Source organism: Ursus americanus, chromosome X, assembly GCF_024610735.1.
Source record: "Ursus americanus isolate L20-20 chromosome X, mUrsAme1.1.p, whole genome shotgun sequence".
Taxonomy (NCBI): Eukaryota; Metazoa; Chordata; class Mammalia; order Carnivora; family Ursidae; genus Ursus; species Ursus americanus.
Genome location: NC_142164.1, coordinates 49,277,766 through 49,299,906, shown reverse-complemented (window position 1 = coordinate 49,299,906; position 22,141 = coordinate 49,277,766). Strand labels below are relative to the sequence as shown.

The 22,141-nt window shown below is 36.5% G+C and overlaps 1 protein-coding gene across 3 annotated transcripts in view; it reads left to right on the top strand.

Annotated features, from left to right (window-relative positions):
* Positions 1-22,141, top strand: part of DIAPH2 (diaphanous related formin 2) — a 988,957-nt gene that overhangs the window by 517,961 nt on the left and 448,855 nt on the right. For all 3 annotated transcript variants that reach the window (XM_087859798.1, XM_087859797.1, XM_087859796.1), the window contains one exon: positions 2,018-2,257. In XM_087859798.1, the coding sequence (XP_087715924.1) occupies positions 2,018-2,257 (240 nt within the window). The remainder of the gene's footprint in view (positions 1-2,017; positions 2,258-22,141) is intronic.

The following is a 22,141-nucleotide window of genomic DNA, read 5'->3' as shown; positions in this document are numbered from 1 at the left end:
ATTTGCCCCTAGGTATATACCTTGTGTGTTCCTAACTATAAACTTTTTCTCACACTGTATTTTTTTCTACACCTTCCTTTTGGTTCCAGTTTGTTCTCTCTCTGTCTCAAGCTCTCTTTCTCTATTTGTTTTTCTATCCATTAATATCACCTCTATTGTGAAGTCTTCATTAAACATTGTAGTCATAAAAGTTTAAAGTTTTGGGGCACCTGGGTGGCTCATTTGGTTAAGTGTTCAACTCTTGGTTTTGGCTCAGGTCATGATCTTGGGGCTGTGAGACCAAGTCCCATGTCAAGCTCTGCAATCAGACTGGAGTCCGCTTGACCTTCTCTATCGCGTTCTTCCTCTTCCTCCCCCCCCCTTGCTCATGCACTCTCTCTCTCTCTCTCAAATAAATAACATCTTTTTAAAAAAAGAAGCTTAAAGTTTTCTTTCAGCATACATCTCTAGCACTGAATTTTTGTTTGCCCATCTAGAATTATATGCTAGTTTCATCAGTAGCTGTAGTTTTTTGGTGACTGTTTTAATGAATTTTAGGCTATACTGGAAACTTGTGATTTGGTGGTATGTCTTATACTTACCATGGGAGTGTTGAAGAAACTATAGGATGGTTTGTATAATATTACCCCAATCATATAAAAAAAAAAGAGCTATTGATAAGTAGTAATAAGATCTACATAAATATAGTAACAGGTCAGTACCCCCAGCATACTTTTATGCATCGCCTATAAAGAGCATGAGAGCATACAGAGGGATTGGCAGAAGGCAAAAGTTAATCTTTAGACAGGCAGACACCCAGTGTTTATGGGCAAGTTCATTTCAGAGAAGAAAAACTATGAACTATGCCTTGCTTCCATAGTAGAGCAGATAAGATGTATTCAACAGCTCATTTGCTTCTTTTGAAGGGCACTTTGTGGCTTAAGGACTTTTGTTTATGTTGCCAAATTCTTTTCATGTTTATATTCAAGAAACTAAGTTATATGTGCAAAAAATAAATATAATTAGGACTATTAATTTCTTTTGGGGTGCCTGAGTGGCTCAGTTAAGTGTCTGACTCTTGATCTCAGCTCAGGTTTTGATCTCAGGGTTATGGGCTCAATCTCCAAATCCCACTGTGTGTGGCGCCTACTAAAGGAAAAAAAAATATATTTTTTCATTGTGTGTGCTTGTGTATGTTGATATGTGTGTACTCCCACTGCCACCTCTGTCCCAGAAATCATTTGGTGAATGAAAGCTAGTTAAATGACTTGGAGTTATAGGGAATTAATGGCTAAAAGAAATTAGCATAGGAGCTATATCAAAGGGAACAGAGAATGTGTACCAATACTATGAAACAAGTAATAAAAACCTAGTTGAACTGTTTTAAAGAAAACCAATATAGAATTCTTCAATAATGTACTTAAAAGTAAGTTCATGTGATTTTGCCATAACCTAATTATTTAACATCAATATTCTGTCAAGTGGGGGAAATTCGTTACAGCATATATAAATATTTAATATATTTGATGAATGGAAATCAGAGGTTTAAAAATTATTAAATGTTCAATCAGAGCTAGTCTTCTGATTTCAAATAGCATTGTAATAGTAATTTCTTAGGAAATGTGGTTCCACTTACATTTTCTGTTATCATATATATCTTTTATCTGTGGCCAAACATTTCATTCAACTCAATTTTGTGTTTGTAAATTTTCATAGTTCACCTCAGGGACAGTAGATAGTTTAAATGCTACTGATGACTAATGATTATGCGGTTAGCAAATAGCAATTATTTAGCTTCAATAATATTTTCTTATTGTTATCAGGATGATTTGTTTAAAACTGAACAGCTAACTATTCTTAAACTTTGATAAAAATATTCCTTTGGAATGTATAAGACAAACCAAAACAATTTTTAAAACACAGAAAGAATTCATTTAATGCAGAAGTTTTACAGTGCTGTCTATAAAATTATGCCTACTGGAAAATGAAACAACAGGCTTTATATATATGTTCTTACAGAGCATTTCTTACCTTACAGATGAGCTCAGTGAAAATGTTGCAGCCTCGTCTGGAAAACATTCTTTTCAAGCTCACGTTTGAAGAACATGTAAACAACATCAAACCAAGCATCATAGCAGTCACTCTTGCCTGTGAAGAACTGAAGAAAAGTGAAAGCTTTAACAGACTTTTAGAGTTAGTTCTTTTGGTTGGAAACTACATGAACTCAGGCTCAAGGAATGCCCAGTCTTTGGGTTTTAAAATCAACTTCCTTTGTAAGGTAAGATAACATTTTATAATGCTAATTTACAATGATAATCTCATCTGTGAGAGGGGTCACTCTAAATTGGTAATAGTACATAAGCCAAAAAACGTATGCTTTAAAAGGGTGAATGTTGTGGTAAGTGAATTATATCTCAATTAAAACAGATCAATATACATTTTTTTTAAATTTTAGTGCAGTAAAATCTCAAAGACTATGCAAAAATCTGTGGTAGTATAGTACTAAACTCTGATCAGATCTTACTGGAGTTTGTAGATTTAAAAAAAGTGCCTTTTATAAGGTAGATGCAATATTGTATTTCATTTCCCTTGTACTTATTAAATGTCTCTCTAAAAACTATTTGAGGAGCTGAATGTAATGAGGTAAATAGCCAGAAACCTCTTTTTGGATATGCTTTGCTTATTCCAGTCTAAACCATCCATATTCTTTGTTATTAAATACTGTTGTTACTAAGCTTATACTAGCTATAATAGTCTATTAACTAAAAGTGGAAAAAAAACTCAAGTGACAATTATCTTATTGTTTTGATCAAGCCATTTCAGAGTATCTGTTTTTGAGATTTTAATTCTCGTGAGAAGAAACAGAGAAGCACAAAAGTGATGGCATACGGCCATTTCTAGGCTATAGTGAACCACCTTATTCAAGGGAAAGATCTGTTACAAAGAGAAAACTGAACACACGCTGAGGTGAAGGCCTATAAGAAAGCTAGAGAGGAAAATAAATCTGAAAACAAACAATCCCTCTTTGACATCTCACCATTCTTTCAGTTTTTTTCTTCTCACAGCTTAAAACATGGAGAAACTTCGGTTAGTTCTTAAAGTATATTATAACAAGAATCCCAAATGTAGGAATGGATATAAATTTCTATTCATGCATTAAATAGATGTACATTACATATACACGGACTAGCATTTTAATATGTATCAAAAGTGATTTTCTTCGGGTAGTTCTAATCCAAATAGAGAATAACCTTTGTAGGTAGTAGGATGTATAATGGAATTATATCTGTTTACTCCTTATTCATTTTTGAGTTATATAAGGAAAGAGGGCCAGGAAGATAGGGAAGATTATCTGAAATGCTAGATTTTATTAAAAAAAAAAAAGTTACTCCCTCTTCTTGTTATATTAGGGGACATGTAAAATTATTGGATAATGCCAGAGAGAATAAGGCAATGTTTGTAGTAAACTGGAATAAATCATAGCCAGATTTATAGGATAAATCTAAAATTTAATGCATTTTCATTGTATAGCATAGCATATATTCAATACTAATAAAGTCACCTCTTCTGAAGATGCTATTTGTTTTGAGTATATGCCATATGCACAGTGAGTGAATCAAGATATTGATTATAAAAATATTATAAAGAGAAAATATGACTGAAAATTTATATTGTATACCTATTTCACATTTGATTCATATAAAAAAGACATTAAAAACAAACTAATTTGAATAAATATGTACCCTTTCTAAGTGTCTTAATTTCACACTATTCCAGTTAATTGCATGAACTGATTTTTATAGCAAATATGAATAAGTCATTTATACACAGAAACAAAAGATATTAATCTCACAGAAGGACTTTACGGTTATATTCTGGAGAGAAGCTTCTTCCTGTCATCTACCTGTCAAATAAAAGTCCTTCCATACAGCACTGATCTGACATGTATCACTAGAGGTATGCTCAAAGGATTCAGCACAAAGATTTTTGCCAACTTCAAATGAAATAAAAATAATCTTGTAGGAAATACTATCATGTAGTAATAGATGTTCTAAAAGAGAAGTGAATGTTTTAAAATGCCCTCTTCCCTCCCCCCACCACTTATCAGTAGGATTTTTATCTTCAGGGAAATACTTGTCATATACATGCATGATATTCCCCTAATGTCTAGAATTAAGAAGATGTTCCTGGAATACAAAGGATTCTAAGTAGATGTAAATGTCTAAAATGACAGAAATTTATGAAATACATAGAAATAGCTTAGGTTTATAATCTGTTCAAAAGTGAATTAACTACTGATGTATGATTAGCTAGAATTGCTGTTAAATTCCAGTTATAAAAGATTACTTGGTTGATTTTTCTTAATTTGTTTTCCTTAAAGAATAGCAGAAAGAACTTCCTTTGTAGAACTGATTATGCTTTGAAAAATGCTACCATTTTCCCACCTAAATTGTTCTAATGATAATTTCCTTTCTCAGTGAATTAAAACTATAATCTGCTCTTCACAAGAAACTATAGAATATGTTAAAATATTCACCTACATCTTTTAAAAAGGAGCCATAGTATAAGCAGTTAAACTTATCAGATGTATCTTGTAATAAAATAATATTAAAAATTCAGATGGTCACAATTGGCTCCTATAATATTTGGGAAGAAAAGGAAAACAGATGGGTTAACCTAAATGTCAAATATAACTCAATGGTATCATTACCATAAGTACTACCCTTACCACAACATGCTTTGTTAATTTGCAGCTGTGAATTATCACTTTGTGAGTCACCAAACCAGGGTTCTGAACTGTAATACAAGTCATTTCCATGCAGATGAGTTCCCTATGTTAGTTTTGCCCCTGCTTGCTTGTTGGTTATTAAAATGCTAACCAAAAGCAGTGGTACACTTCAGGGTCATTTATTTATATTTTCAGTTATATACAATAACGTATAATCTGCATAAAAACAAAACATTTGAAAAATCCTTAACACTCCCTAGACACTAAGCTTTGTAGGTTTATCAGATAAGGATCTGTGTTTGCAAACAAGGGAAAGTGATTCTGGGGCACCTGGGTGGCTCAGTCATTAAGCATCTGCCTTCCGCTCAGGGCATGATCCCAGGGTCCTGGGATCAAGCTCCGCAATGGGCTCCCTGCTCCGTGGGAAGTCTGCTTCTTCCTCTCCCACTCTCCCTGCTTATGTTCCCTCTCTCGCTGGCTGGCTGTCTCTCTGTCAAATAAATAAATAAAATCTTAAAAAAAAAGGGGGGGGTAGTGATTCTGTCTGACTTAAGCAAAAAAAAAGGATTTTATCAGGAAAATATGAAGTAGCTCAACCAGAAACTGAAGAAAGGCAAATAACTTGGCCTTTAAAAAAGCAGCATTTGGGACACCTGAGTGGCTCAGTCAGGTGAGGGTCTGCCTTTGGCTCAGGTCATGATCCCAGAGTCCCGGGATCGAGTCCTACATCAGGCTTCTTGCTCAGCTTCTCCCTCTGCCTGCCAGTTCCTCTGCTTGGTCCCCCTGCCTGTGTGCTCTCTCTCTCTCTGACAAATAAATAAAAATCTTAAAAATAAATAAATAATTTTAAAAAGCCTATAACAATGGCAGCTTTGAGAAAACAGGGAGCAAGAGCAAATGGAAAATCTTTTCAGGAAATTGTGTGTATTACCTCCAACCATTTTCCTACTCCTTTCCCTGAATTTGATTCAGATTCTTATTAGAGAGAGATACTGATTGACCTAGTGTGGATTACAAGAATATTCCTTGTCCAGGGGAAGGCAAAGAACCTTGATTGAGAACGCTACCAAGACTGCCTGTGATGGAAGATTGGTCATGTCCTAAAGAATGCTGTTAACCAGAGATAGGGACACCCAAGATTAGGGGCAGGTGAACAGGTATCAGGCAGGCCCAAACAAAGACAAAACAAAAGAGATCATCAGTGTACCAGGGGGATACAAACAATACAGAAAACACATAGAAATGGTACAGTTAAGTGGTCAGGAAATATACTACATATAGAGTATTATGTAACATCACAAGATACACTGTGAATGAACACCAAGATTAATGACCGTTGAGATTAACAAGACTTCAGAAGAGGGAGGGATTTTTGGTGATGGGGTGTGGATGGGCAATACTGTAAAATGAAATGGAAGGATCTTGAAGGATAGGTAAAATTAGGTTATATAAGGGAAGAAGCCATAACCTGACAAGATGGAAGAATGCTGGACTCAGAAGCTACCCTTTAGCTTCCATTTTGCCCATTACTAGCCAGATTTTCACGGCTAAATCACATATTCTCTCTGAACTCAGTTTCCTCACCTGTGAATGAGGAAATGCAGTGACCCTTGTTTATTTTGTTATATAGGATTGTTTTTTGGGTCAAATAAAATGATTTTTGTCAGAGTAATTTGAAAAATTATAATGGTAAATGGTAGTAGTTCTTTTTAATGATAGTAGATAACTAGGGATAATCATCATGTGTTTGAAGATGAATTAGAAAACCACATTGTCTGGAATATTGGGTGCATGTTGGAGACAAATGATAACATTTGTAGGCAGATTGTGAGAAGATTTTGAATTATTTGTATACTAGTTTGGATGACTTGCCTTCATAATTTTTTAAAATTATTCATTTCATAACTTATAAAGGCGACAAACCTTTCTTTTTAAGCCTTGTATTAATATTCCCTTCACCCATACTATTGCTTTCTAGTCATTCTAGTTGGACGGAGAGACATAACAAATCATGATGCAGTAGGATGATCTGCTTTTGTATATTAAACAAAGAACCTGAAGAAAACATTTCAGTTTACTATAGAGAAAATTTTGTATATATTCCTTTATGTCATAAGGATTATTAATATGATAATGTAATTGTGTTCCTTTTCCTAAGATCCATCATTTCTATAAAGTATATGTAACATAAAAGGCCTTACTTCCTAGAGACCATCACATGGTATTAGTGACAGAATATTGTAGGTATTACCCCAAGCACACAAAGGAAAGTCTACAACTCCCCCTTAGAAGTTGTAAGAAGGAAAGTAAAAAAGGTTCAGTTTTAATGAGAAACAGAAAATTAGTTACCAGAAAACATGATTTGTAAATAAAATGACTTCCAAAATTTGTAAGTATATAATCCAAGAGAAAATCTACCAAAAAACCTAAGAAAAAAAGTCATATCTAAGTACTCTAAAATAATTTCACATCTCATGATTTTTAGCTGAACTGATGTGAATTGTTTCCATATAAACTTAGAATCTTAACATAAGAAGGTAACTAGTCCTGGGTACCTGGGTGGCTCAGTTGGTTAAACATCTGCCTTCACCTCAAGTCATGATCCTGGGGTCCTGGGATCAAGTCCCTCATCAGGCTCACTACTCAGTGGGGAGCCTGCTTCTCCCTCTGCCCCTCCCCCACTGGCTTGTGCTCTCTCTCTCTCTCTTTCTCAAAAATAAATAAAATCTTAAAAAAAAAAAAAAAAAGGATGGTAACTAGTCTAGCCTCTTCAGTCTGTAGTTAAGAAAATTGACACTCCGAGAAGGGAAATACTTTGATTTGTATTGGCAGGTTCTGCCTGCCACAACACAATACCACAGGCTGGGTGGTTCAAATAATAGAAATTAATTTTCTCACAGTTTTGGAGATAAGTCCAAGATCAAGGTGCTGGCCTAGTTGGTATCTGGTGAGGTATCTCTTCCTGGCTTGCAGACAGCCATGTTCTTGCTGTGTTCTCACAGAGGCTTTCCTCTGTACCCTGCATAGAGAAAGAGTTGAGAATGTGCCTCAGAGCTCTAGTGTCAGCTCCTCTTCTTATAAGGACAAGAATTCTATCAGATCCTAGGCCCCACCCTTCTGACTTTTTTAACCTTAATTACCTCCTTAAAAGTCTTATCTCCAAATACAGTCACTTTGAGGGTTAGGGCTTCAAATGTAGATTGCTCAGGATAAGGCCTTTCCTGGGAAGTGAAACTTCTCAGTGCTAAAATTGGGACAGTCCCAGGCAAACCAGGACAGTTGGTGGCTGCTTTAGTTATGAAACTAGAGGTAGGGTCCTAGTCTAATAATGCTCCATTTTCCTCTCTTTTTTAAAACATGTAACTTTAACAGCTTGTCTTTTGCATTTTTATAATGCCCTTTACTGTTCTCCTTCATCTAGTTTTGCTCTTTAGATCTTCTCTGGTTCCCTACACACTTTGAGGACATTATTATAGAACTGTTCACACTTTAATTATTTTATTTCTCTTTCAAGGCTGAGCACTTGTGGAATTTGGATGTATATTTTATTCCACATTAAATCCCCAGTGTCTATTTATATGAAGCCCTCAATAAGTTGCTCTTGAATGAAAGTCAGGCAATTGATTAAATAAAGGATTCATTGTGAGTGTTTGGCATAAGTGTTAACTTTTTTATTTTTTAAGTTAGAGAATTTAGTTCCTCACAGATGTAAAGGGTATATTTTTTTACCAGCAAAACTATTGAATATGTAATTGTCACACTGCTGTGGTTTATTTATAAAAACATAAAATATACTGTTTTCTATAAATATTAACCAGCAATTCTACCTTTAAATATGGGTTAATAAATAAATATATGACTATTAATTTATAACCAAAGATATTTTAGAAAATAACCACTGTAGGATATACTGAAATGCACCCTACCAAAGATCAATAAATCCTAGTCAGTAGTCCACACATTTGGTTGCCTGTGTTTTTTACAGTTTATAAAGTACTTTCCTTGTGATTCGAGGAGGTGAATTATTATTAACCCCATTTGGCAAATTAGAAAACTAAAGGCCATTGAAGTTATACAATTTTTCCAATATTAAAAAGCTAGTAAGTATCCAAGTTGAGGCTTAAATCTGTTTTCTGTGTCCCAAACTTTGCAAGCATACTGCCTCTCATTCCACTGTAACAGAATGTTTGGATATACATGGCTCAGTTCAAGGAAGCATTACAGAACATCTCTGCCTCTTATGGAATTGTGAAAATGGGGAAAATTACATGTGGATTTTCTGGACTCTCTGGTAGCTTATAAAATGAGGAATCCTTTTTTTATTCAAATTGAATTGGAAGTAATTGCAAGAATATTAATAGAAAATTTATCTTCCTCTAATAGATTTTTAATGTATCCAGGTAATAAAGCCTGTATATTTGTAATAAAATAGCACCTAATAATCTGCATAATTATAGAGCTATCACTTGGCTTTGTATGTATAGTTTCTCAGAGCCTTTCAGTTTTACAAATGAAGATCTGCTCTCCAGAGAGGACTGACCCAGGATCTCAGTGTCAGAGGTACAGTTAGAACCCAACTTTTCCTAAGACTCAAATTATTTCAGTGGCTCAAGCTATTTCTAGAGTTTGATGGTCTCTTTTGCTTCACTGAAATATTTTTTTCCCCATCACACAGCATTTAACGTTATTTGAATTTGAGGGGAGTTGTGGTTGATATTTTGCTGAGAAGAAAATTGCTTTACGGGATGCAACTTGTATTGGAAAATGCTGTGTAAGGGAAGATTAAACTATCAAGTACAGGGTTGGGTGGAATGTTAGGTCTTCTTTCCAGACTTTCCTTTTTCTCCCTTTGGGTCCTTTAAAATTTCCTTCCCAGAGGGCTGTTTGCAGGAAAGGGTTTTCAGCTGGTGATCTTGAGTCACTGGTTGTAATCAGTGACACAGATCCAAATGTACAGCACAACACAGAACAGCTCATTTCTGTTACTTTGCATTTTTAAATATCATCATGTGATATCATGACACATCATACTATTTGTTCATAATTTATGACCAACAGACACAAGCATTTCAAGTTAAGGGTTTGTCTGTGCCAAATTATATTCTTCGAAGTAGGAACACTTACCATGTTTGACCTCTGAAACAACTAAGCAACATAGAATGATTTAAGGACTGGATATCATTCTTAATTTTAAATAGTTTCTTTTGTTCATCTTATTTGATGGCTGACCTTTCTTTAAGTCCATTGTGTTTTATTGTATTGTGCTTAATGGGCTCTCATCATTGAGAACGACTGAATAGTTTCTTGAGCTTAAAGATAAATGTTGCACTCCTGTGGTACTATGCCAGTGGTGACATTTTAGATTCAGTTTCCACAATTGTGTCATGGGATTTTGTTTCCCTCAGTTCTTCATGTAAATCAGTATACCAAAATTTATAATTTTCAAACAGGAAGCATTAATATTACTTAAGTCAAGAAGTCCAGGGTGTTTGGGGCGCCTGGGTGGCGCAGTCGTTAAGCGTCTGCCTTCGGCTCAGGGCGTGATCCCAGCGTTCTGGGATCGAGCCCCACATCAGGCTCCTCCACTATGAGCCTGCTTCTTCCTCTCCCACTCCCCCTGCTTGTGTTCCCTCTCTCGCTGGCTATCTCTATCTCTGTCAAATAAATAAATAAAATCTTTAAAAAAAAAAATAGAAGTCCAGGGTGTTTAAATTTGTAAACATTGAATTTATTTTTTAAAGAAACAATGCTAAGTTCTTTTAATGCCCGTATGTTACTTGCTATATATCCTAAAGCACATACTGTTAATCAGTGCATGTGGATTTGTGCGCACAGGCAAATGGTAGTACTAAAAGACTACTGCAGTGATTCCCATTTCTCTAATAATCAAGATGTTTGGATACCAGCTTAGAAATTCAATCCAACGTCCTCACATCTAATGTCTTTTGTGCCATTTAAAATCTGAACAAAACACAGGCTACTGCTTCTGAACTTCTCTTTAAAAATGCAGCCCTCTTAGGCACCTGGGTGGCTCAGCGGTTAAGCGTCTGCCTTCGGCTCAGGGCGTGATCCCGGCATTATAGGATCGAGCCCCACATCAGGCTTCTCCGCTATGAGCCTGCTTCTTCCTCTCCCACTCCCCCTGCTTGTGTTCCCTCTCTCGCTGGCTGTCTCTATCTCTGTCGAATAAATAAATAAAATCTTTTAAAAAAATAAATAAATAAAAATGCAGCCCTCTAAAAGTTAGAAACATGATCTTTGCTCCCTGAATTTGTAATCCCGTGAGTACTACCATGTGTTTTGAAGACTGTCCTTCAGTTGGAAAATCAGCTCTTTTCCCACTTCTAAGATGTAGAGTTCCTAGTCTCTTTATACTATAGTAGTCTGTACATACAGATTGACTTCCTAAGTAGAAAGAACACTTGATGAAGGTAGTGTGCATTTCCATCTTTACAGGTGCTTTCTTTCAGGATGGCAATCTCAATTTTTACAGATGGTCATGACATTTTCCAGATTTCTGTTAATGTGGAGATGCATTATATCTTTCTTATTCTCTGTAGCCTGCATTATAGAATTGAAATGGGAGCAAACTGCTGTATTAGCGTAGGTAAAGCTATGTGATCACGTGGAGCATAGGAATTAACCAGTTTTGAAGATATACTTCTTTAACTCAGTATACAGGCATACCTCATTTTATTGTACTTCACTTTATTGTACTTTGCAAATTTTGTGTTTTTTACAGATTTAAGGTTTGGCAATCCTGTGTCCAGCAAATCTGTAGGTGCTATTTTTCAACAGCATTTGCACACTTGGTGTCTCTGTGTCACATTTTGGTAATTCTCAGAATATTTAAAACTTTTTCATTATTGTTCGTTATGGTGATCTGTGATCAGTGAGGAAGACTTACTGAAAGCTCTGATAATGGTTAGCTTACAGTATTTTTAATTAAGTTATGTACATAGGTTTTTTTGATATAATGCTACTGCACACTTACTACACTACAATGTAGTGTAAACATAACTTTTGTATCTCCCGGAAAACAAAAAAAATTCATCTGGCTTGCTTTATTGCGATATTCATTTTATTGTATACTGAAACCAAACCTGCAATATCTTTGAGGTATACCTGTAGTTATGAAAGCATATGTACAGCACAATACCTTTTTCGAAAACTCAAACTCTGATTAAAAGGAGCAGATTCATACCTCTGTTCTCCTACTTGCCTCTAAAAATACAGAAGTCTCGTGAGCTTATTTAAAGATTTTTCTCCAAGTTGAAATATTCATTAATTTACATTCCTTGGTACAAATTAGTCAGTTTATACTTTAAATGTAACACTTATTTGTTTTTTTTGGCATCTGATTATATCTGTTTAGATATCACATTTACAACACTATAGCTTAGGCTGTGTGAAACTTCATTATAACCCCCCCCCCAATTTTCAGTTTATTAAATTCTCTGAAGAACAGTAGTTTGTAAATGTAATTTGTCTGATGCAGACTTGATTAGTATCCCTTGTTGATACTGTGACTGCTTTGAAGGCATTATTTTTCTTCTTACAACATTTTTTCCTATTTTACTTATATATGTGAAAACGTTCTGTCCTTTAAACACACACACAGGCACAAACGCATGCACTCCCCAGGACCTTAAATGATCATTGTATTGTGAAGCCTATGCTGCTATCCCTGCTTTTAACTTTTATATTAGGGTGAAATCTGCCTCCCATATGTCTAGATAACTTGCTGTGAGGGGCAATATGAAAATACATGGTACACAGTTGCCCTGTGTACTAGCTATGCCTAGTTATTGTACTCTCCTGTGCAAATACATGACCTTTTTGACAAGGAAGAGATTCCAATTTTTGGAAGTTTTATAGTAGGGGAGGGACCCAGGAAAAGGTATTAGAAGCCAGACCAAGACAAAAAGTGTATTCGTGTGTGTGTGTGTGTGTGTGTGTGTGTGTGTGTGTGTGTAGAGATTGAGCGAGTGATTAAAAGAAAGAATGAAAGAGTGAGAAAGAATCAGGGATGATTTTCAGAATTGGATAATCAGAAATAGGATTGAGTTACATACGTCTCATGCATAAATTGACAAACTTGTAAACAGCATTTGAAAATGCAAAGACTTGCCAAATTATGCTCCTTTTTTTTAAAGATTTTATTTATTTATTTATTTGACAGCGAGAGAGAGAGAGAGAGAGAGAGAGAGAGAGACAGCCACCGAGAGAGGGAACATAAGCAGGGGGAGTGGGAGAGGAGGAAGCAGGTTCCCAGCAGAGCAGGGAGCCCAATGCAGGGCTCGATCCCAGGACCCTGGGATCATGCCTTGAGCTGAAGGCAGATGCTTAACGACTGAGCTACCCAGGCGCCCCCCAAATTATGCCCCTTATCTTCAGCCAGTAATAATTATTTAAAAGCCAACTATAGATTTGTATATAGAACTATAGTGAGGTTTAGGGGCGCCTAGGTGGCTCAGTCATTAAGCATCTGCCTTCGGCCCAGAGCGTGATCCCAGTGTTCTGGGATCGAGCCCCACATCAGGCTCCTCTGCTGGGAGCCTGCTTCTTCCTCTCCCACTCCCCCTGCTCATCTCTCTCTCACTGGATCTCTCTCTCTCACTGGCTGTCTCTGTGTCAAATAAATAAAATCTTTAAAAAAAGAACTATAGTGAGGTTTATAATTCATTTTTAGTAGAAGACTAATGTGAGGCTGGTTTATGACTCTCTAAATACAAACACTTTTCAAGGAAACAAAGAGATGAACACAACTGTAATTTCTTTCATTTAAATTTTTGTTTTCCTCATACACTGATATAAAAAACACAGTATGGTGCTATAACTATACTTGTTGAAGTCATTGTGACTAAACAGTAATGATATAGTTAACTGTTGTGTTAGGTAGTATGGCTGGCAGAGAGGAGTAATTCTCTAGTTTACAAAAAAATAAAATAAAACTTTTTTTTGTTGTTGTTGTTCTTGATGATTCCCCCATGTATCAGGAGTGGCAATAAACAATTTCAGCACTGGAGCAGCCAAAAAAAAAAAAAAAGTTGATTTATGGGACTAGCTGTAAAGCTGTAGGTCTTGGTTCACCACAAAGACTGTTCCCATAGAGGATTTAAATGAACCCAGCTGGCTTACTATTCTATGGATTGCTGTAGTCATTTTCTGAGTTTAATCTTATGACTGATTTTGTAATTCTCACAGTGGGGGAAAGTCGACAACATGAACAGCATTTAGTGAATATAATTAGTAAGTTTAAAAACAAATGCCTTTTTATTCTGTAAAAGCTCTGTTTGAAGGGGATTTTAACCCTATATGACACTGTTGTTCAAAAAATGCGGCCACTATGACTGAATGTGACTGATCATCTTGTAAACCTATTTTCCTGTCAAACAAAGCCATACTAATGTAGGCATGGTATAACTTTAAGAAGGAGGGCTAATGACTATGGAAGGGGGTTTATAAAGTAGTAGTTCATATTCAGATAAAACTGAGCATCCAGTTATCCCTATGATAATTTTAGGCAATCTAAGAAGTTCATATATATATATATATACTTTAGCTAGTAATTGGGCAGCAAATTTGCCACATTTTTTGAGTTCTTAGTTTCTGTGGAATCCTGTGCTACATGCTTTGCAGTGATAAAGAGAAATAAAACATACATCTCTAGTCCTTGAGGGCCTCCAGAGCTAGTTATGAGATATGGAGTATTATAATACAAAAACAAGAGACAGGAAAATAGGGGGAAGGGAGGTGGGGCAGGAGTTGGCGGGGGAGATAGTGTACATGAAGAATATTCTTTGTTGCTGTAAGTACGGGTTGAGTAACCACAGGAAAGTACTCTGTTCAATGATAACCTGTTTTGTAAAGCTGCCTTACTTCTTTAGAATGGAAAAACACAATACCAGCCCCAGTTATATGTGCTTTACTTCTCTCCCTCAAACTATTGCTTAGGTTTTATTTTCCCTGACTTCTGTCACAGGGAGAAATGCAAAGTCTTGCCATTCACTTTTTAAAAACCTTTTTTTTTTAAAGATTTAAATCTTTTAAAAAAAAATCTGCATTATCAGAATACTCTTTTCCCCTTTTATGCCACAGTAAGAGTATTTTAAAGACTACTTCCTACCTACTTTCTACAATTAAATATTACCATTTTAAAATTTTTGTACAAAGTTAATCAGTACCTATTTAAAAACAGCAATATAATGGTACTATTGTATGACTGTTACATGTCCATATCCTTCCTGACTCACTAATTTGGCAAAAATATCAAATAATATTTCTTTTAGCAAGAGGATGCCATGAGATTGTCCAGATAAATAAGACTAAAGAAAGTGACTATTAAATGCTCTGTGTGAGAAATCGCTTTAGAATTGAAGCAACCCAGTATTGAGGACATATAAGCTATGCAGAAGCTAACTGTTGAGAGAGTTTAATATTAAAATTTAAGCAAGCAGCTAGATATTTATATTGAAACAGAATATTTTACTTAGAAACTTGTTCTGAAAGAAGCTGAAAAGCATTGTAAGCTATTGAAAGATTTGGGGAGAGATGTAGATGCATGATTCTAAGGGGTTTTCATCAGTCATAGCCTGGTCAGTTCAGATCCCTTTATGTTTCCAAATTTCAGCTTCGGTGAAATATAGGACAAAGTCCAGGTTATTAGTCAACTTCTGAAGCCATATGTGTAGGACTATTGTTTGTTTGTTGTGTCATTATTTTAGAAGTAAAAAGACACACGACCTAGAGATTCGAACTTAACTTGTAAATTTTAAAAGTACTTTTATCGAAGTATAATTGACATAGAACCCTATTTACTCATTTTTGGGTATACAGTTTGATGAATTTTTTACTTGTATACAGTTATGTAACACCCTTCACAATCAATATATGGAACAGTTCCATCAACCTGTAGTTTCCTCATTCCCCTTTGCAGTCAGTCCGCACTCCCAGCTCCAAGCAACTATTGATTTGCTTTCTGTTGCTCTAGTATTGCCTTTCTTCAGAATTTCATATGAATGGAATCACCCGTAAATGTAGTCTTCTGTGTTACTTTGTGTTTGAAATGCCACTCCTAGAATATTTTCTAGATAAACTCTTACATAAGGACTCTGAAGACATGTACAAGAATGATGATACAATGAGAGGACACTCTCACAGAGTAAAAAAGCAACCCATAGAATTGATAGAAGTATTTGTAAATCACATATCTGATAAGGGATGAATGTCCAGAATATATAAAGAACTCCTACAACTCAGCAATAATGATTACAAAGCAGTCAACCCAATTCAAAAATAGTCAAAGGACTTTATTGACATCCCTTTAAAGAAGATGGACAATAAGTGCACGAAAATATGCTCAACATCACTAATCATTAGGGAAATGCAAATCAAAACTATGGTGAGATACCACTTCATATCCATTAGGATGGCTACTATCTAAAAAACAGAAAACAAAAAATGTTACTGAGGATATGGAGAAAATAAAATCCTTGTGAATTGCTGGTGCAAATGTCAAGTGGTACAACCCATTGTGGAAAATGGTATAGTGGTTACTGAAAAATTAAACATAGAATTACTGTGTGATGCAGCATTCCATGTTTGTAGAAATAAAAGAATTGAAAGCAGGAATTTGAACACATTTGTCCACCAATATACAAAGTAGCATTATTCACAATAACCAAAAGTGGGAGCAGCCTAAGTGTCCATTGACAGATTAATGAATAAACAAAATGTAATGTATACATACAATGAAATATTATTTAGCCTTTAAAAAGAAGGAAGTTCTGGCAGTTCTTCAACGTGGATGAATATTTTTTTTTAAGATTTTATTTACTTATTTGACAGACAGTGAGAGAGAGAGAGAGCACGAGCAAGGAGAGGGAGAGGAATAAGTAGACTCCTCTGCTGAGAAGGGAGCCCAATGCCGGGCTCGATCCCAGGACTCTAGGATGATGAACTGAGCCAAAGGCAGACAAGTAACCGATTGAGCCACCCAGGCACCGCAACATGGATGAATCTTTTTTTTTTTAATAATAATTTTTTATTATGTTATGTTAGTCACCATACAGTATACCCTTACTTTTTGATGTAATGTTCCATGATTCATTATTTTCATATAACACCCAGTGCACCATGCAATATGTCCCCTCCTTAATACCCATCACTGGCCTATCACAATCCCCCACCTCCCTCCCCTCTGAAGCCCTCAGTTTTTTTCCCAGAGTCCACAGTCTCTCATGGTTCATTCCCCCTTCTGTTTACCCCCCCTTCATTCTTCCCTTCCTTCTCCTACTGATCTTCCTATTTCATATTTCCATAAATGAGTGAAACCATATGATAATTGTCTTTCTCTGCTTGACTTATTTCACTTAGCATAATCTCCTCCAGTCCCATCCATGTTGCTGCAAATGTTGTGTAATCATTCTTTCTGACGGCTGAGTAATATTCCATTGTATACATGGACACATCTTCTTAATCCAGTCATCTGTTGAAGGGCATCTCGGCTCCTTCCACAATTTAGCTATTGTGGACAATGCTGCTATGAACATTGGGATGCATATGGCCCTTCTCTTCACTACGTCTGTACCTTTGGGGTAAATCCCCAGTAGTGCAATTGCTGGATCATAGGGTAGCTCAATTTTTAACTTTTTAAACTGTTTTACAAAGTGGTTGTACCAACTTGTAATCCCACCAACAGTGTAACAGGGATCCCCTTTCTCTACATCCTCTCCAACATTTGTTGTTCCCTGCCTTGTCAATTTTTACAATTCTAACTGGCATAAGGTGGTATCTTAAGGTGGTTTTCATTTGAATTTCCCTGATGGCTAATGATGTTGAACATTTTTTCATGTGTCTGTTAGCCATTTGTATGTCTTCATTGGAAAAGTGTCTGTTCATATCTTCTGCCCATTTTTTCATTTCATTATGTGTTTCCAGTGTATTGAGTTTGAGAAGTTCTTTATAGATCTTGGATACTAGTCTTTTATCTGTAGTGTCATTTGAAGATATCTTCTCCCATTCCGTGGGCTGCCGCTTAGTTTTTTTTGACTGTTTCCTTGGCTGTGCGGAAGCTTTTTATCCTCATGAAGTACAAGTACATTTTTGCTTTTGTTTCTCTTGCCTTTGGAAATGTGTCATGAAAAAAGTTGCTGTGGCTGATATAAAGAGGTTGCAACCTATGTTCTCCTCTAGGATTTTGATGGATTCCTGTCTCACATCGAGGTCTTTCGTCCATTTGGAGTTTATCTTTGTGTATGGTGTGAGAGAGTGGTCAAGTTTCATTCTTTTGCATGTAGCTGTCCAATTTTCCCAGCACCATTTATTGAAGAGACTGTCTTTTTTCCACTGGATGTTTTTTCCTGCTTTGTCAAAGATTAGTTGCCCAAAGAGCCAAGGGTCCATTTCTGGGTTCTCTATTCTGTTCCATTGGTCTATGTGTCTGTTTTTGTGCCAGTACCATGCTGTCTTTGTGATCACAGCTTTGTAGTATAGCTCGAAATCCGGCATTGTGATGCCCCCAGCTTTGTTTTTCCTTTTCAACAATTCCTTGGCGATTCGGGGCCTTTTCTGGTTCCACACAAATTTAAGGGCTGTTTGTTCCAGTTCTTTGAAAAATGTCATTGGTATTTTGATTGGGATGGCACTGAAAGTGTAGATTTCTCTGGGTAGCATAGACATTTTGACTATGTTTATTCTTCCGATCCATGAGCATGGAATATTTTTCCATCTTTTCTTGTCTTCTTCAATGTCTTTCAAGAGTGATTTTGTAGTTTCTAGAATACAGATCCTTTACGTCTCTGGTTAAGGTAATTCCGAGATGACCTATGATTTTTGGTGCTATTGTAAATGGGATGGATTCCCTAATTTCTCTTTCTTCAGTCTCATTGTTCGGGTATAGAAATGCAACTGATTTCTGCGCATTGATTTTCTATCCCGCCACATTACTGAATTGCTCTATAAGTTCTAGTAGATTCAGGTTGGAGTCTTTTCAGTTTTCCATATAGAGTATCATGTCATCTGGGAAGAGAGACAGTTTGACTTCTTCTTTGCCGATTTGGATACCTTTTATCCCTTTTTGTTGTCTGATTGCTGTTGCAAGGACTTCTAGTATTATGTTGAATAATAATGGCGAGAGTGGGCATCCTTGTCGTGTTCCTGATCTTAAGGGAAAGGCTTCAGCTTTTCCCCATTAAGAATGATATTCACTGTAGGCTTTTCATAGATGGCTTTTATGAACTTGAGGAATGTACCCTCTATCCCTACACTCTGAAGGGTTTTAATCAGGAAAGGATGCTGTATTTTGTCAAATGCTTTTTCTGCATCAATTGAGAGGATCGTATGGTTCTTGACTCTTTTCTTGTTGATATGATCTATCACACTGATCGATTTGTGAATGTTGAACCACGCTGCATCCCAGAGATGAATCCCACTTCGTCTTGATGGATAATGCTTTTAATGTACTGTTGGATCCTATTAGCTAGGATCTTGTTGAGAATTCTGGCGTCCATATTCATGAGGGAAATCGGTCTGTAATTCTCCTTTTTGATTGGGTCTTTGACTGGTTTGTGGATCAAGGTAATACTGGCCTCATAGAATGAGTTTGGTAGCTTTCCTTCTGTTTCTATTTTTTTGATATAGCTTCTGGAGAATAGGTATTATTTCTTCTTTGAATGTTTGGTAGAATTCCCTGGGGAATCCATCAGGCCCTGGTGTTTTGTTTTTTGGAAGGTTTTTAATCACTATTTCAAACTCTTCATATTTAATTGGTCTGTTTAAATAATCCATTTCTTACTGTTTCAGTCTTGCTACTTTATAGGTTTCCAGGAAGGCATCCATCTCTCCCAGGTTGCTTAATTTATTGGCATAAAGCTGTTGATTAAAGTTTCTAATGATCCCTCCTACTTCATTGGTGTTGGTTGTGATCTCTTCCCTTTCATTCCTAATTTTATTAATTTGGGTCCTTTCTCTATTCTTTGGAATAAGTCTGGCCAGTGGCTTATCGATCTTATTTATTCTTTCCAAGAACCAGCTTCTAGTTCTGTTGATCTGCTCTACTGTGTTCCTGGTTTCTAATTCATTGATTTCTGCTCTAATCTTGATCACCTGCCTTCACATGTGTGGGTTAGGCCTGTTCTTCTGTTCCAGCTCCAGCTTCTTGAGGTGAGAATGTAAGAACTGCATTTTAGTTTTTTCCATTCTTTTGAGTGAGGCTTGGATGGCTATGTATTTTCCCCTTAGGACCACCTTTGCAGTGTCCCATAGGTTTTGGACTGTTGTGTTTTCATTCTTGTTGGTCTCCAAAAATTGTTTAAATTGATTTTTAATTTCCTGGTTTACCCAATCATTCTTGAGCAGGATGGTTCTTAGTTTCCAGGTGTTTGAGTTTCTTCCAAATTTTTCCTTGTGATTGAGTTCCAATTTCAAAGTATTGTGGTCTGAGAATATGCAGGGAATAATTTCAGTCTTTTGGTTTCAGTTGAGACCTGTTTCGTGACCCAGTATATGGTCTATTCTGCAGAACATTCCATGCACATTTGAAAAGAATAAGTATTCTGTTGTTCTGGGGTGTAGTGTTCTATATATATTTTTGAGGTCCATCTGGACTAGTATGTCATTCAAAGCTCTTGTTTCTTTGTTGATTTTCTGCTTAGGTGATCTGTCTATTGCTGAGAGTGGAGTGTTGAGGTCCCCTACTATTAATGTATTATTATCTATATGTCTCTTTATTCTGGTGAAGAGTTGGCTTGTGTATCTTGCTGCTCCCCTGTTGGGGACGTAGATATTTATAATTGTCATATCCACTTGTTGGATACATCCTTTAAGAATAATACAGCGTCCTTCTGTATCTGTAACAACAGTCTTTAATTCAAAATCTAATCTGTCTAATATGAGAATTGCTACCCCAGCTTTCTTTTGAGGTCCATTGCCATGAAAAATGGTTTTCCATCCCTTCACTTTCAGTGTGGATGTATCTTTAGGTTCAAGATGAGTCTCTTGTACACAGCAAATGGATGGGTCATGTCCTTTTATCCAATCTGCAACCCTGTGGTGTTTTATGGGAGCATTTAGGCCATTCATATTGAGAGTGATTATTGAGAGATCTGATTTTAATGGTGTCATGTTGCCTTGAAGTATTTGTTTCTATAGATTGTGACTTTCTGTTCTGTATCACTTTTGGGGCCTTTTTACTTTTATAGAACCCCCCTTAACATCTCATTTAGGGCTGGTTTGGTGGTTACGAATTTGGTCAGTTTCTGCCTTTCCTGGAAGGTCCTTATCTCTCCATCAATTCTGAATGACAGCCTTGCTGGAAAAAGGATCCTTGGCTGCATGTTCTTCTCAGATAGAGCTTTGAAAATACGCTGCCAGCTCTTCCTATCCTGCCAGGTCTTTGTAGACAGGTCTGATGCTATTCTGATATTTTTCCCTCCGCATGTAAGTATTTTCTTCCCCCTGGCCACTTTTAATATTGTATCCTTGGATCTAATATTTGCAAATTGCGCTATGACGTGATGTGGTATAGGTCTGTTGTCATTGACTTTGGGAGGGGTCCTCTCTGCCTCTTGGATATGAGTGCATGTTTCCTTCCCAGATTAGGGAAGTTCTCAGCTACAGTGTGTTCAGATATCACTTCTAGACCTCTCTCTTTCTGTACGTCCTCGGGGATGCCGATGATTCTGATATTGGAACGTTTTATTGAATCAGTAATCTCCCATAATCTACATTCTTTTTTTTTTTAAAAAGATTTCATTCATTTATGCGACAGAGAGACAGCCAGCAAGAGAGGGAACACAGCAGGGGGAGTGGGAGAGGAAGAAGCAGGCTCCCAGCAGAGGAGCCCGATGTGGGACTCGATCCCAGAATGCCGGGATCACGCCCTGAGCCGAAGGCAGACGCTTAACGACTGCGCCACCCAGGCACCCCCCATAATCTACATTCTTGAGATTGGATTTTTTTCAGCCACGTTTCCATTTTAGCTTTGTCTTCTACCATCCCATCCTCCAATTCACTAATTCGTTCTTCTGTCTCATTTACCCTGGCCCTCAAAGCGTCTAGTTTAGACTGCAGTTGATTCATAGCATTATTAATTTCTGCCAGATTCGCTCTCATTTCCACCCTTAGAGATTCTATATTCTCATTAATATTTTCGTTAATATTTTTTTCAATCGTACACATCATCTTGACCATTGTTACTCTGAACTCCATTTCTGACAATTTGGTTGCATCCATATCCATCATTTCTGTGGCAGAAGCCATAGTCTCTCTCCTTTCTTTGCTGATGGTTTCTCCTCCTCGTCATTCTGATGAGGAAAGGTTGTAGGGATGCACAGAGCCCAAATTATTGACCAGGACCCAGGCGTTGTGCACTTATTTTATAGGGACATTAGGGATGTGGGCTTCTTGATTTTTCAGCCTGCCTTCTTGGGG